Below are 13,242 nucleotides of genomic sequence, written 5' to 3'. Positions count from 1 at the left end.
TTTTTGTTTCAATTATTCAATTTGGTCCATTATTTTTTTTGTTGAAAGGTGTTATCGTTAATTTAACAGAAAGAACCTAATTCAATCATTTTAATAAAAATTAGGACTATGTCAGTTAGTTAACGTCAATCTAACAGAAAAGACCTAATTGAGGGAAGTGTTGAAATAAGTGATATTATTTTGTTTTAAAGCTTTTATAAAAACATAATATATTATACATCAGCTGAGATGAAACTCAAGTATATATGGACAAAAATCAGCCATAATAGATAATTTGTTCACTTAATATTATTGTCGAAATGATAGAGGATTCTCTAATTCTAGAAACCCTATGAATCACATTTTATATTAAACAGAAGAGAAACGAATTCAAAAATAGAAGTGTTGTGGAGTAGTTACAGATATTAAGCATTTGATCAATGTGTAATTAGGTATTAACTCAATTATAACTAGTTCGGTAATTTGAATTTAGTTAGAGATTACCTAGGATTATAAAACATGTGAGCAGTGTAAGTAAAGACCTGTGTACACTAATTACTAATTATTCACATAACTTGCAGCATAAAATCTGGAAACGAACAAAAAAAAAAAAAACCAGTATTTCTGTAAAAGGAAGGAAACACAAAATGAAACAAAAAACATGTAATACCGTCAGTGAAGTGCTAGTTCCTTTCACGTTAAGCTTGTAAACAATGCCATACTGAAAGATGAAAAATCTGAGACTCAAAACAGTTTCTGCTATCCTTGAACCCAAGCTCCTGATATGAGACTGTAGACGAAATAATTAATGAATATTGAGACAGATATTTGAATAAAATGAATAAGCAATGTTGAAAGCATTGACAGAAAATTTAGGATCAACTTTGGGAACAACAGAAGTGTCATGAAATTCAGATATCCTCACATGATTTTATGAACTTGAGTAATCACCAAAAAGTACTGAGATGCCAGATGTAAGAATACTAAACTTGAAAGATATGGTGCATCTTGCTGTAATAATCTAATAATAAATGTTCACCACAATCTTGTATTAAATCCATAATACATTGCAGCAGTTCTTGCTCATTCAATTATCCATATCCTTTATCTTGGAAAAGGAGTGAATGGCAGTTCAAGAACTAACTTGATCTGCTGCTGCAAATTAATCAAATTATATAATAATTTATCTTGTAGATTTTTCATTCAATTATCCATATCCTTTATCTTGGAAAAGGAGTGAATGACAGTTCAAGAACTAACTTGATCTTACTGCTGCAAATCAATCAAAATTATATAATAATTTATCTTGTAGATTTTGCTCGTTTCATTCATTAATAAATGTCCACCACAATCCCATATGCCACAAAGTAGGTCTTGTTCGTGTGCATTAAAATAGAGAGGAAAACGGAATGCCCACTCCAGGGATCAACTTTATCTTACTGCTGAACATTAATTATATCATTGAACAGCTTATTTGGTAGTAATTACTCATTTCTTCCAACAATAGAAGTCCAACTCAATCTTGCATCGAATCCATGATGCATCACATCAGTCCTTGCTCATGCACATGAAAATAGAGAAGCAAAAGCCCCTTTGATTACCCATTCCAAGACTGTTATCTTGAGGAAGAGGGAATGTCAACTGCTGCAAATTTGCCTATATAAATTAGAATACACAACTTAGGAAATGTTTATGCTGATTACCAGTTCTTCTTCCCACCATGCTTCCCAGCTTTCTTCTCCCTTAACACCGATTCCACCTCTGTATAGTAGCCAATTTGTCCAATCTCGAAAGTCTTCCACCACCCTAAAAGGAACACCATGATGGAAATTAATTAATTATGAGACATGCCTGACAGAGTACGAAGATAATACTTACTTCTGCCATTCAAATCCAGATGGGTTGAATAAATATGGTGCAAACAACCAGGATAGAGCCATAAACCAACTGCTTATGCTCAGAAGAATATACGAGAGTGCACCACCTTCATTATAGCCATATGCAAGATAAACTATCAACAAAAGTGCCACCTCCAACCTGAAGACAAAATATATGAATACATTTGTCACATATATCAGGGAAAGGAACAAATTGATGCAATCTAAATGAGAATAACTTCATACATACTAGATGGAAAAAGTATTGGACTATCCTAATATCTATAATAATGAGTAAATGAATGCATGCAAGAAGTTCTAAAACCATCAGCCCAAAAAGTCTGTTAGCAGCAGTGAAATTTTGTTCACCTTTTTTAAACCTTCCAATTACATATATATAGAAATCTAACTATAGTATCAACACAATAAGAATTCATTAGATTCTAAATTCAGAGAATCCCTATTTTTCTCCAAATCCCTCCATTCCCAATTCCTGAGTTTTCTGTGAAATTCTATCACTGTATAAAAGCTAGTTACCGATACCAAGTCATGAATTCCACTCAAAACGTTTACACGCCAGAGAATTCAGCAAGAAAAGGAGTTATTTCTCAATTCAATATTTTAAACGTTTTGGTTTATTTTACAATTGTCTATTCATTTCTAATTAATCAGGAACATTTAGCCTTTGTCGCCTTTTCCTTCTTTTCTAGTTTTCTCTTTTGTATTTTCATGGCTCCCATGAGGAGCTAAATATCATATCTATTCTAAAGGATAATAATTAGAGATGAATAAACTTTTTTTTTTGCTGAAATTAGGTCCCACTACAGATTAACAGCAAGGAGCTCTCATTCAGTTAAAAATATGTTCTCTGGATCAATGTAATTAACAAACTCCTTAGATAGTGGCGTGGTTTCACCTAAGATCATCTTGAAGTGATACTAAAAGGATTCCCCTGGACACACAAAAAAATCAGGGTCTATCAGGTAGAACACAGTACTAATCAAACTACAGTGACACAAGTCATTATGCAATTCCTACTTATGGTGCTTCATTGGAAGATTCTCTCAATATGTTCTAACCAAGGTTTCTGGTATGTCCCGCCCTGGAACAGGACAACCTCCTACTACAATTTTTTCTCCACCAAATTATCAAAACGAGCAGAAAGCAACAAACATAGAAGCCCCTTTCAAAAAGTAACAAAGAAACCAAATGCAGACATATTACTTTAAATTTTACGCCCTTTGAAATTCCTTATCAGAGTTAGGAATCTAATGATGAGTTAAGCCGATAACTTAGTAAGAGAATAAAAAGAGATATGAAAATAATTTGGAGAAAAACTTAATGTTTTACGGTGACTTTGAGAGTAGAGTCTTTAATTAGGGAAACAGAAGCCTCACCCTTTAACAAAATGACTACGAGAGTAGAGTCTGTAGTTCTCTGAAAATTTGATATGGCGGACAACAAACCCACGGCCAGTAGCTTGATACTGTTGACAAATTAACGGATTAAGAGTTGAGAGGATAAGTACAGAAAGATACGTCATAGAGTAGGTAGACAAACCCTTGCACCACCATGAAGAATGGTCCGACCAAAATAATGTGTTCTTGTACCCAAGGAAAAAGTGAAAAAGACAGTGCATAGCTGAAACTGCATTGTGACAAAACTCACAATGGCCTGCAGACCAATAAAAATGAGTGTACTTCAAATAATTTGTTTGTAGAGCATTAAATATACAAGACAGAGAGAAAGAAACATTAATTTATTAACTGAATTTATAGTGAAAAGCCTAAAAATGCAAGATGACAGTCAAACACCAATTTTACTGCTTTTCAAGAATAACACAATTGGCTACACATTTTCTGATTACCTAAACTTGCAGATGCAACCAAGAGACGTGTGTGTACATGCCAACTTCTCAAATATTGATACTGTTCCTAATATCAACTATCTTGTATGACTGGAATTCTTGGGTGACAGCCATTAAATTAAGGAAAGGGACACACACTTACCCTCAAGAAACCTTGCTCAAGAATGAAGCCCAAAACCATTGGCACAGCAGTGAAGATACCAATTTGAAAGAGAAATTGTGTATTTAAAGCGGCACTCAGTGCAGTGTTCTTAGTTATCGCAGCCCTTTCTGCAATGGTTTCGCCAACACCAGATAGTGCCTGGAAATAGAGTGCAATTGTGGCTATAAGTATACACAGTACACAAATTGTGAAAATTAATTATAAGTTCAATGATTGTTACAAATAATCTGACTGAAACAAGACAAAATTCCAAAAAATAACAGAACCAATCCACTGATAACAGTAAAAAACTGAAATGAAACCATGTCCAACTCTTGCAGACGTGAATCTGATGTGAACAAAAAACATTTGGCTCTAGAACTATAAAATTTTGAACAAAAAGAAAAAGATAATCATAACACAAGAAACCATAGATAAGTACCATGAACGTTTTACACAATCCAACTTACCAGATAGGCTTTCCCATATAGAAAGGCATACACAGTCAGCACTGTCAGCTGCAGCATCAGAAAGACACAAAGTCATCAAGTGAAGAAGCTATGTTATAAATATATGTATATGCTAGGGATTCCAAAACTGTATTGTGTGGAATATTTCTATTAGAAGCGGAGTTTAAGCCTAACTCAACCCTACAAAACCGACATGTAATGTGAGGATTGCATTTACTTATATATTGTGAATTAGCCTTATCTCTAGTTGATGTGAGACTCCCAACTCATCCCCTCACGCCAAGTATATTCATCTCGTGCGTGGCACTAGAAATTAGTGAGTGGTCTGTTAACGGCCTGATAGCAGGTGGAACAGAATATCCAAGAAATCTCGTTAGGATCAACTTTTTTTTTTAAACAATGACTCTGATATCATGTTAGAAGTGGAGTTTAAGCCTAATTCAACCTCATAAGCCGGTTTTGTGGGATTAAGTTAGGCTTAAATTCACTTCTAAAAATTTCCATGACATGTGTCAGTGTTAATGTAAAGTATGGCTGGGTTCTCTCATTCTCAATGGTAAACAAAACCAGTTGCAGCTGCCATTGCTTCTACATACAACACACATTACCACCAAGCCTTGCTCTATCAAAAGTTTTGATTCAAAACCCATGTTCTCAATGAAACTACTTAAGTATCTTTCACTTGCAAGGTCATTTTAAATTCAGCAGTTATTCCTAGACCCTTTAATTTGAATTTGATAATCCATTTTACTCATGTTTTTGACAAAAGAGAAACTATTGCTTTCTTTTCTTTTTTCTACAAAAGAACCTCAAGCATATTCCTGTCATCTTCTCCTTGATAGGCTACTCCATCTCAATATTATAATTTCTTCTACCCTTGTATTTTTTCCAACAAGTTGGTACTCCATTGTTTGTTGTGTTGTTTAGGGTGGATTCACATACTTACTAATTCAAACAACAAAAAATAAATGACACATAAGTGGCCATACCATGGTACAAAAGTAGTATCCAACTGTGGTAAAATAAAAAGACATCATCCGGAAAAAATCAAAAAGCTGCCCGAGTCTGTATACATCACGGCTGAGAACCTGTTCACCGTTACCACCTGAAACTTTTCCTTCAAATAGTGCAATCTGATTGAGCCCAACATCTCTTCCCTTACCAACCTGCAAATTTACTATTAGAAAATGATTTGTTGTATAGGCAACATGAAATGACAAGGCTCACCTGAATATATTCATGATGTGTAATATTTCCCTGACGTAAGGTTGAATTGAATCCTGTGAATTCAAAAGAACATAAAAAAAGTGTAGCAAAGGCAAAACAAGGGAAAATGAAAACGCCATTTCAAAGAGTACACACTAAGACCTAAAGCTAAAATACATACAAGTAAATAAGCAAATCCTGATAAAACTTCAAAGTAAACTGTATTACACATCATAAATGATTAAAATAGTAAATATGTTGCTGAGTTTATGTGAGCTATTCATGCCATCGAGTATGTTAAAAGTACCAGATTTAGAAGACTCTGGATGAAATGTGATTCAATTTTGGTTTGTCAAACTTTCTCTCATGAAGAGGTTGTGCCGTTGTGTATAACACGTTAGAGGAAATATGTAAAGTTTTGTAGTGGTATTGGTTTTAATGTGTCACATTTTTCAGGAAGGAAATCAGACGAATTCAAGCCTATCTTCAAGGGAAGTGTTTAAATGAAATACGATTACATCAACTTTTATAAGTTTGGACTTTTATCATAATAGGTTTATTTTCCTATGTATATAGTTAGATTGTGAATAGCTTTATAGATGGCTTTTATTTTGTTCATGAGTTTTAGTTTGGCCACCCATGGGTTCTGTTTATCTTTTCTTTTTTTGTTTATTAATATTTTCATGTCATGGCATGTGATAGATGTAAATTGTCAACATAGCTGAGATATCAAGGAGAATAGTGATGCCTAGTTACAAGTTATAAAAATTTACAAATTCTAAATATAAAACAGAACATATTTTAATGCAATTTCAATCAGTTACTGTCTAAGTACAATGAACCATGTAATCCATAATATATTAATACAATGACCCTCATCACTAGGAACCTTGGGAGTACACTAGTTCTTTTAAATTAATGCATTGAGAAAATTTGACATTTTGACCATTTCCCGAAAATGCCAAAGTTCAATGATGCAGTAGTCATACCAGAATAGATGTCTTCACTAATGTTGATAACACGGGAAGCCTTGCTGATACCACCACGGGTTATGTGAAAAATTCTATCAAATACGTCAGGATGCCCATAGTGCATGCGAACCCTGAATAGAATTGCCGTACTTAGTTTGATTCTTGACAAGAAAAATAATTATTTAATTTCAAATGTGCTTACTTCAATGGACTTGCTAAAACCCGCTGCCCCAAAGTCACAAAACTAGTTTCTTGATTGGACATAAATGATGCCAAAGATGAGACACTGCATCATTAACAGAGACATTACACAGAGCTGCAAATGAAACAAAAACCAAGTGTAAAAAGGACACAATCAAAGGATTTAAGTAAAACATACCTTCCAGTAAAGACATGTTCTCTAACACCAAGAATAGTAGGAGGACGAAGCCCGTGGTCAGAATGAAATTCTTCAAGAAGGTTCCTCATCTTTAAAGCCTCCTCAAAATAGTTATCCTATAATAAATTATAAAACGGGTCAAAATAAAGCAACAGCAAAGAACTTGTACATTACCACCACATAGATTCTTATGAATTATGACAATCTATAAGTGAGTGGATTTATACCTAACTCAAAAATCTCCCAAAACTTATATTATGACCCGATTCATGTCAATTGTTTGGACAGGATTTAATATAGACCAATGAAGATAACAATAACAATTAAGTCATCAGACAAGACAAAATGACTTCTAAAATAGGAGGGAACATGCAGTGAGAATACAACACAGATCTGTATGAATCATGACAATCAATTAGGAAAAAATTAGTCAAATACAGATAGCTATTAAAACTGATATGACCTGATTCATGTCAATTGTTTGGACTGCATTTCCACGGGTAAATATAACAGCATGATTTTGATTCTCAGGCTTCCCTTCACCCAATTTGGGATTTCCAGGTAACTTCACAGAGTATATCTCCTGTGACAAAAAAAAAATCAATTAATGGTGTGAAAAATATCAAACCAATTCAATAAAGGGAGGTCCCAAAAGTAAAAGTGAAACCAACTTAAGTAAATATGGCAATGTAATTCAATAATAGATGGTAGCAAAAGTAACATAAGTAGTTATTCTATCCATGCTTTAGTTAAGTCAGTTATCAGGCTAAATTTGCTAACAAGAATACATATAAAAAGTATAAAAGCTTATTGTTATATATAACAAGTATAGAAGAACAGCACCTTGTCTTTCCCATTGATATCAGCTTTCACCAGCTTTGAGTAGTATTCTGTGTTCACTTTTCCCTCTTTTAAAGTTTCGACAACATCAATGAAAGCAACCCGCAGAGCTTCATTTCTAAAATCATTAAATGACAAAAAAAAAAAAGATCCCACACATGACTTGAGCACTCAATGATTAAGAATCAATTAGAAAACAAAATAAACGAAATTTGATCCATATAACTGTTGAACCCACCTTTGCATAAGTAAAGCAATATCAGCAGCCTCAGGCTTTTGCTCTTCTTTCTGCTTACCATATATTTGACATGTCACAACATAAGTGAACTTAAGATCTGCCTGGGCACGTGCCTCAGGGGATAATTCAAAGCCACGTGTATCAGTTACTTCATCACAACCTACTGCAGCCTCCAAATCTAAATTAGAAAAAATAAATAAAAGAAAATTGGTTACAAACATGGTACCATGAGGAAAACATGGTTTGAACGATGAGAGCTTGTATTTCCTTACCTCCGGTTGTTGTCCTCTCCAAATAGGTTTGAAGCATGAGAGCTTTCCTATAATACATCATACCCCGAACTATGCATTCCAAAAAATAAAAAGAAAATGTAGATTATTTTGAAAATTGCTTATCTTAAAGTATGCAAATTAAACACCAAAATCTGACTATTTTATTAAATTTGAACATTCTAAGAAAAATAAGCACAAACAAACTCATTATTTCCTTCATTGTGTTCTTCCCTTTAATGAGTTATCCATTTTAACTCATAAAATGGTGATTTTTTTAATTTTAGATTCCATGTTACGCATCACTATAAACCTTGGGATCCGAGAAAGGTTGATGCCCCAAAATTCAACAATCATATGCAATCACATATAAAGCTATATATAAAGGGGAAAAAACATATAAAAAAAAAAAAAACATGGGGGACACAACACAACCAAACCCATGCTCATAAACAAACAACCACTGTAACACAAAGAATACAACTAAACAAAACCAAATTCAGGGAGTTGATACCTATTTCCATAAAGATCTAAACTAATAACAGGAGGAATGACACTAAACCACTTAAAAACTATTGTACAAACATATATAAAACGATGATGGGTGCTGGTATTACTGACTCTCTGTGAATGCTGATTTCTAAGCATTTAATCATCATGCTTGATATAATAATAATCGTAGAATGACACATTTAAAATGCTTTATAGGGCAAACATTGACATTTTCTAAAAATGTAATATATTAGAATCCCATACTATATAATTATGCAAATTCCAGCATTGCTCATTTTCCAAACATTGCACTTTTTTATAACATCTCTCTCTCCGAGAGCCTGTCAGGTCTTTTATAACATCTCTGCCCCGAGAGCCTGTCAGGTCTGCAGCCCAATACACCCCAACCCCTCACCTTTTCTCCGTCCATTCATACTAAGGTGGGTTGTTGCCAGACGGGGTCGAACCCCAGACCTGACCTTTAACACCCTCTCAGCGAGACAGATGCTACCAGTACTTTTTTATAACATCTCTCTCCCCGAGAGCCTGTCAGGTCTGCAGCCCAATACACCCCAACCCCTCACCTTTTCTCCGTCCATTCATACTAAGGTGGGTTGTTGCCAGACGGGATCGAACCCCAGACCTGACCTTTAACACCCTCTCAGCGAGACAGATGCTACCAGTTGCGCTGCAGCACAACTGGTAGCATCTGTCTCGCTGGGTGTTAAAGGTCAGGTCTGGGGTTTGACCCCGTCTGGCAACAACCCACCTTAGTATGAATGGACGGAGAAAAGGTGAGGGGATGGAATCCGATAGAAACACATTTATACAAATTTTCTTCATTATTCTATAATTCTAAACATGCACCTGTGTTTGAGCTAAGAGTTCATTTAGCTATTTCGAAGGTTTTTAATGGGGTATTGGATGAATCAAAAGTTTTTGGGCAAGAAAGAAAGGATCTTGATGATGCAAAGGTAAGATTCAGGGCAACATATTAAGGTTGAAGAAGGAGAATTTTAATTACTGATCAAGATATCATGGAGAGATGGGGAATCTTTTTTTACCTTTTCAAAGATGGACAAGAATTGACATAGTAATATTGCTTATTGCAGTAGAATGTTTTAGGGAGGTGAAAAGCAGTTAAAAGGATGGCAATATTCCGATGGATTGAAATACACAAGAAAAAAAGTTTCCTTTCGCTCACTAACCTATTTAAAAAGATTTTGTGATGTACAAAAATGCCAAAATTTGGGGTGGAGTACCATTTGGTACCTATATTCAACCGAGGGTATTTAGAACCGTCTGAGGTGTCAACTACACTATCAAATTATGGGAAAAGTGATTAAGCATAGATTAAGAGACTATTAGCCATACCATGGGATGAGCTGATCTGCCTGATGTACATGGGAATCAGTCCATCGATAATTAGAAGCAAACTTACCAAACTGGTCACTAAATCCCTTAAAAGGTATAAATAAGGCTTATTTATACCAAAATGCAAAAGAACTTCCGTTTCAAGTTTGTATCCTGGCCATTATCTGTGCCTTTTGATATTTCTCAAATATCACTAATTTCTTATCAAGCAAATCCTTCATAAAATTACATTCTAGATTATATTAATATTTAAACAATTTATACATCAATGCAATATTGCCAAATAATTAATATATTATACAATCTTTTCTTACATGAAGTTAAAATATATATTTAATTATCACAATTAACAATGTTTGGACTGGAAAACAAGAAAACATAAGGGAGAAATCAAGTTCATTAGTAAAACATTACCTGTTCTGGCCAATGTTTGCCCCCGATACGAAGCCCAAAATCGCAATTCAAGAATATCACTAGGATTATCATAAAGTTCACTCTCAAGCGAATTTTCATCACGGCCAATTCTAGCAAGAAAGTTTTTCCATTCATCTGCAGTATATTATGAAAACTATCCATTAATGGATGACAATTTAAAAATTATACACAAGAATGCATAGAGAATAACACAGTAACAGTTCTACTGTGATATTTCTGATAGAAGGAAACGAAGTAAAATTACCTGGATATATCTTCTGAAGGTAGAACAGAATTGATATTCCATCTTCATTTTTCTTTAGAAGTTCAGACATGCTATAAAGCACGACCTCAGAATAATAAGGAGTGAAAACACTGCACAAACAAAAAGGAAGATAAGCATGGAAAAAATAAGGGTAATAATTTCATCCAGAGAAAAGATTTACCTAAAGGATAGCATCTCCCGCACTGGCTTTGCACTAGGCATCTTCATAAAAAGCGAGTTTGTGAAAAACTGTAGGCGTCGCCTGGCCTCAAGATTTTTAGGAATGCTTGACGCAGATTCTTTGATAGTCAGCAGAGAATACAATCTTTTCACTTGCATTTTCTGCATGCAATCAAAAGTTAAAATTTAAAGGCAAGTTATTTGCACAAAAATATAGAAAAATATGATTGGAGCATACTAAATCTGTATTCTTGGGCCATTTCAGCTTCTCAAACAATCGCCCTTCATCCCTAGCCTTTGTCAGTAAACTCCAGGTGTCATAATTTTCCCTAATAGGAAAAAGAAAAGAAAAGAAAAATACACATTAATTCTCCCTGATGCAGGCAAGCAGGAAGACAGTATTTAAAAATCAATGTATGCAGACAACAGCAATTGTGACAAACCTCATATTTATAGAAAGGACATCAAGTCGCATAACATCATACAGATCCTGAATGGCCCTAACAGCACCCCTTTCCAGTTCAGGTGTTTCAGTCTCTCTCTGTATTATGTCAATAAGAACAAGATCAGACTTCAACAGCATGTTAAGCTTCCACATATAGCACACCAAATACGTGAATTCATGCTTTGTGCTCAGACACACACAGAAAATTCCTCAACAGCAAATAATGCACAACAGCAGTTTGTCTTCCACCGGATTCAACTTATTACAGAATGGGGATCATCATAGGTCAAATTTCTGAACACCTCATTATGAAGGATTTGATACTATGCCCAAGACAACCTAATGAATGGTGAAGCAGACACTGTGCAAAAGGAATAGTATCTTGTCGAGCATGGCCAATGAATAGTTTTTGTATATTTATCTAAAATCCTACTATAAAATTTCCCAGACACCTTTGCAAAAGGAGTTGTGAAGCAGAGAGAATTTAAAAAATAAAATCCAAATTCTACAGATCTAAATGTCAAATTTCAAAAAACAGTTATTATAAAGAATGAGTAGCTTCTAAGAGAAGCAAAGAGATTAACTGATAACCACAGCTGTCAAGCTAACTGACCAAACACACGCTAACTACTGTACACTATTACACACAAACTGAAGAGATTCGTTACATTTTTTGTTCAAGCAATGAAAATATGAGTTGGTGTGTGTGGAGCACATGATTATGTGTAAGAGAAACTATAGTATGGTAGAAGTAGTGAACAATTGCCATGATCCTTAGCCTACCTGCTATGGCCAAACTATGAACACACTTATCCTTGGTACTTCGCTGAGCTACTAATTAATGGTTGTTTCTAGGCCACCAAGAAATATACAAAAACAGGGAGAAGATGCCAAACTAGAACTATACTGAATAAAAATGGACACAAACCAGGATCCCCATCAATGCCGTTACTCTTGATATCACGAGAGCTAACTTATTGAGATTGATGTCCAGATGAATACTCCTCTTTGTGATACTAGAATTAATATCTTCATATATCCTTTCAACCCTAGTGATATGGAACAATTGCAAAGAAACAAGATATCAAATACCATAAATTAGGTTTATCATTTAAAGGAAACACAGCGTGATGCACTACACTATTATAACCAATACTTACCACTTCCTTCCCACATCATCTAGTATTTCTGTCAAAATGAATTTTATAGCATAGTAACACTCCTGAACGGCATACATCATATAATCATCTCGGGAAATCCTATCCCAGAGCTCATCTTGAGTATCTTTACTCTCAACAGCAATATCCCTAGCCAAAAATATCTACACAATCATGAAAAAGAAAAACTAATGAATCTTAACAAATATAAGACATAAGAGAATAAAATCAGTTAATCAGAAAAAAAAAAAAATAAATACATATGCAGAGAGATCTGTGATAAGATGTAAGACCTGATTATGTTACAGTTCAAAAAACTTAGTACACTTTCAAATACAAATGTAACTACTAGAACTTTCATTTGCACAATTTCTAATATGATTACATCAAACAGATTCTTTTTCCAACAAGAGCGGTAAGAAATTTAAACCAACACTATCAGAAATGTAAAGTTATTGATTGATATTGTACAATTTAATTATATTTTCAAAAACATCAATCCATGTAACTAATACAAATCTGGAAGGCACAAATTGTAGCTGGTATTCACCTATATTGCAAACTTAATTAATGTATCCAAAATAGAAGAAATAATAATTTGACTAACGTATAAGGTGACATCCCTCATTTTGAACCCAATTTTATGGAGATTGAGTTCTCTAGAAACCAAAAATCTT

The 13,242-nt window shown here is 34.2% G+C and overlaps 1 protein-coding gene across 4 annotated transcripts in view; it reads right to left on the bottom strand.

Annotated features, from left to right (window-relative positions):
- Positions 1-13,242, bottom strand: part of LOC114191652 (callose synthase 9) — a 32,737-nt gene that overhangs the window by 3,642 nt on the left and 15,853 nt on the right. For all 4 annotated transcript variants that reach the window (XR_003605993.1, XR_003605992.1, XM_028080957.1 and 1 more), the window contains exons 28-50: positions 12,569-12,729; positions 12,337-12,457; positions 11,407-11,504; positions 11,202-11,292; positions 10,965-11,125; positions 10,784-10,893; positions 10,519-10,653; positions 8,242-8,310; positions 7,970-8,147; positions 7,735-7,849; positions 7,355-7,474; positions 6,892-7,007; positions 6,715-6,798; positions 6,531-6,643; positions 5,563-5,615; positions 5,325-5,501; positions 4,336-4,383; positions 3,866-4,024; positions 3,417-3,530; positions 3,254-3,342; positions 1,858-2,016; positions 1,683-1,785; positions 650-769 (exon numbers count right to left, since the gene is read on the bottom strand). Coding sequence is in view for 2 of the 4 variants with exons in the window: in XM_028080957.1 (XP_027936758.1) it covers positions 650-769; positions 1,683-1,785; positions 1,858-2,016; positions 3,254-3,342; positions 3,417-3,530; positions 3,866-4,024; positions 4,336-4,383; positions 5,325-5,501; positions 5,563-5,615; positions 6,531-6,643; positions 6,715-6,798; positions 6,892-7,007; positions 7,355-7,474; positions 7,735-7,849; positions 7,970-8,147; positions 8,242-8,310; positions 10,519-10,653; positions 10,784-10,893; positions 10,965-11,125; positions 11,202-11,292; positions 11,407-11,504; positions 12,337-12,457; positions 12,569-12,729 (2,694 nt within the window). In the remaining 2 variants the exon portion in view is untranslated. The remainder of the gene's footprint in view (positions 1-649; positions 770-1,682; positions 1,786-1,857; positions 2,017-3,253; positions 3,343-3,416; positions 3,531-3,865; positions 4,025-4,335; positions 4,384-5,324; positions 5,502-5,562; positions 5,616-6,530; positions 6,644-6,714; positions 6,799-6,891; positions 7,008-7,354; positions 7,475-7,734; positions 7,850-7,969; positions 8,148-8,241; positions 8,311-10,518; positions 10,654-10,783; positions 10,894-10,964; positions 11,126-11,201; positions 11,293-11,406; positions 11,505-12,336; positions 12,458-12,568; positions 12,730-13,242) is intronic.

This window comes from Vigna unguiculata, chromosome 7, assembly GCF_004118075.2.
Source record: "Vigna unguiculata cultivar IT97K-499-35 chromosome 7, ASM411807v1, whole genome shotgun sequence".
Classification (NCBI taxonomy): domain Eukaryota; kingdom Viridiplantae; phylum Streptophyta; class Magnoliopsida; order Fabales; family Fabaceae; genus Vigna; species Vigna unguiculata.
The sequence above is the reverse complement of the archived record's forward strand: the minus strand, read 5'-3'. Positions and strand labels throughout refer to the sequence as shown.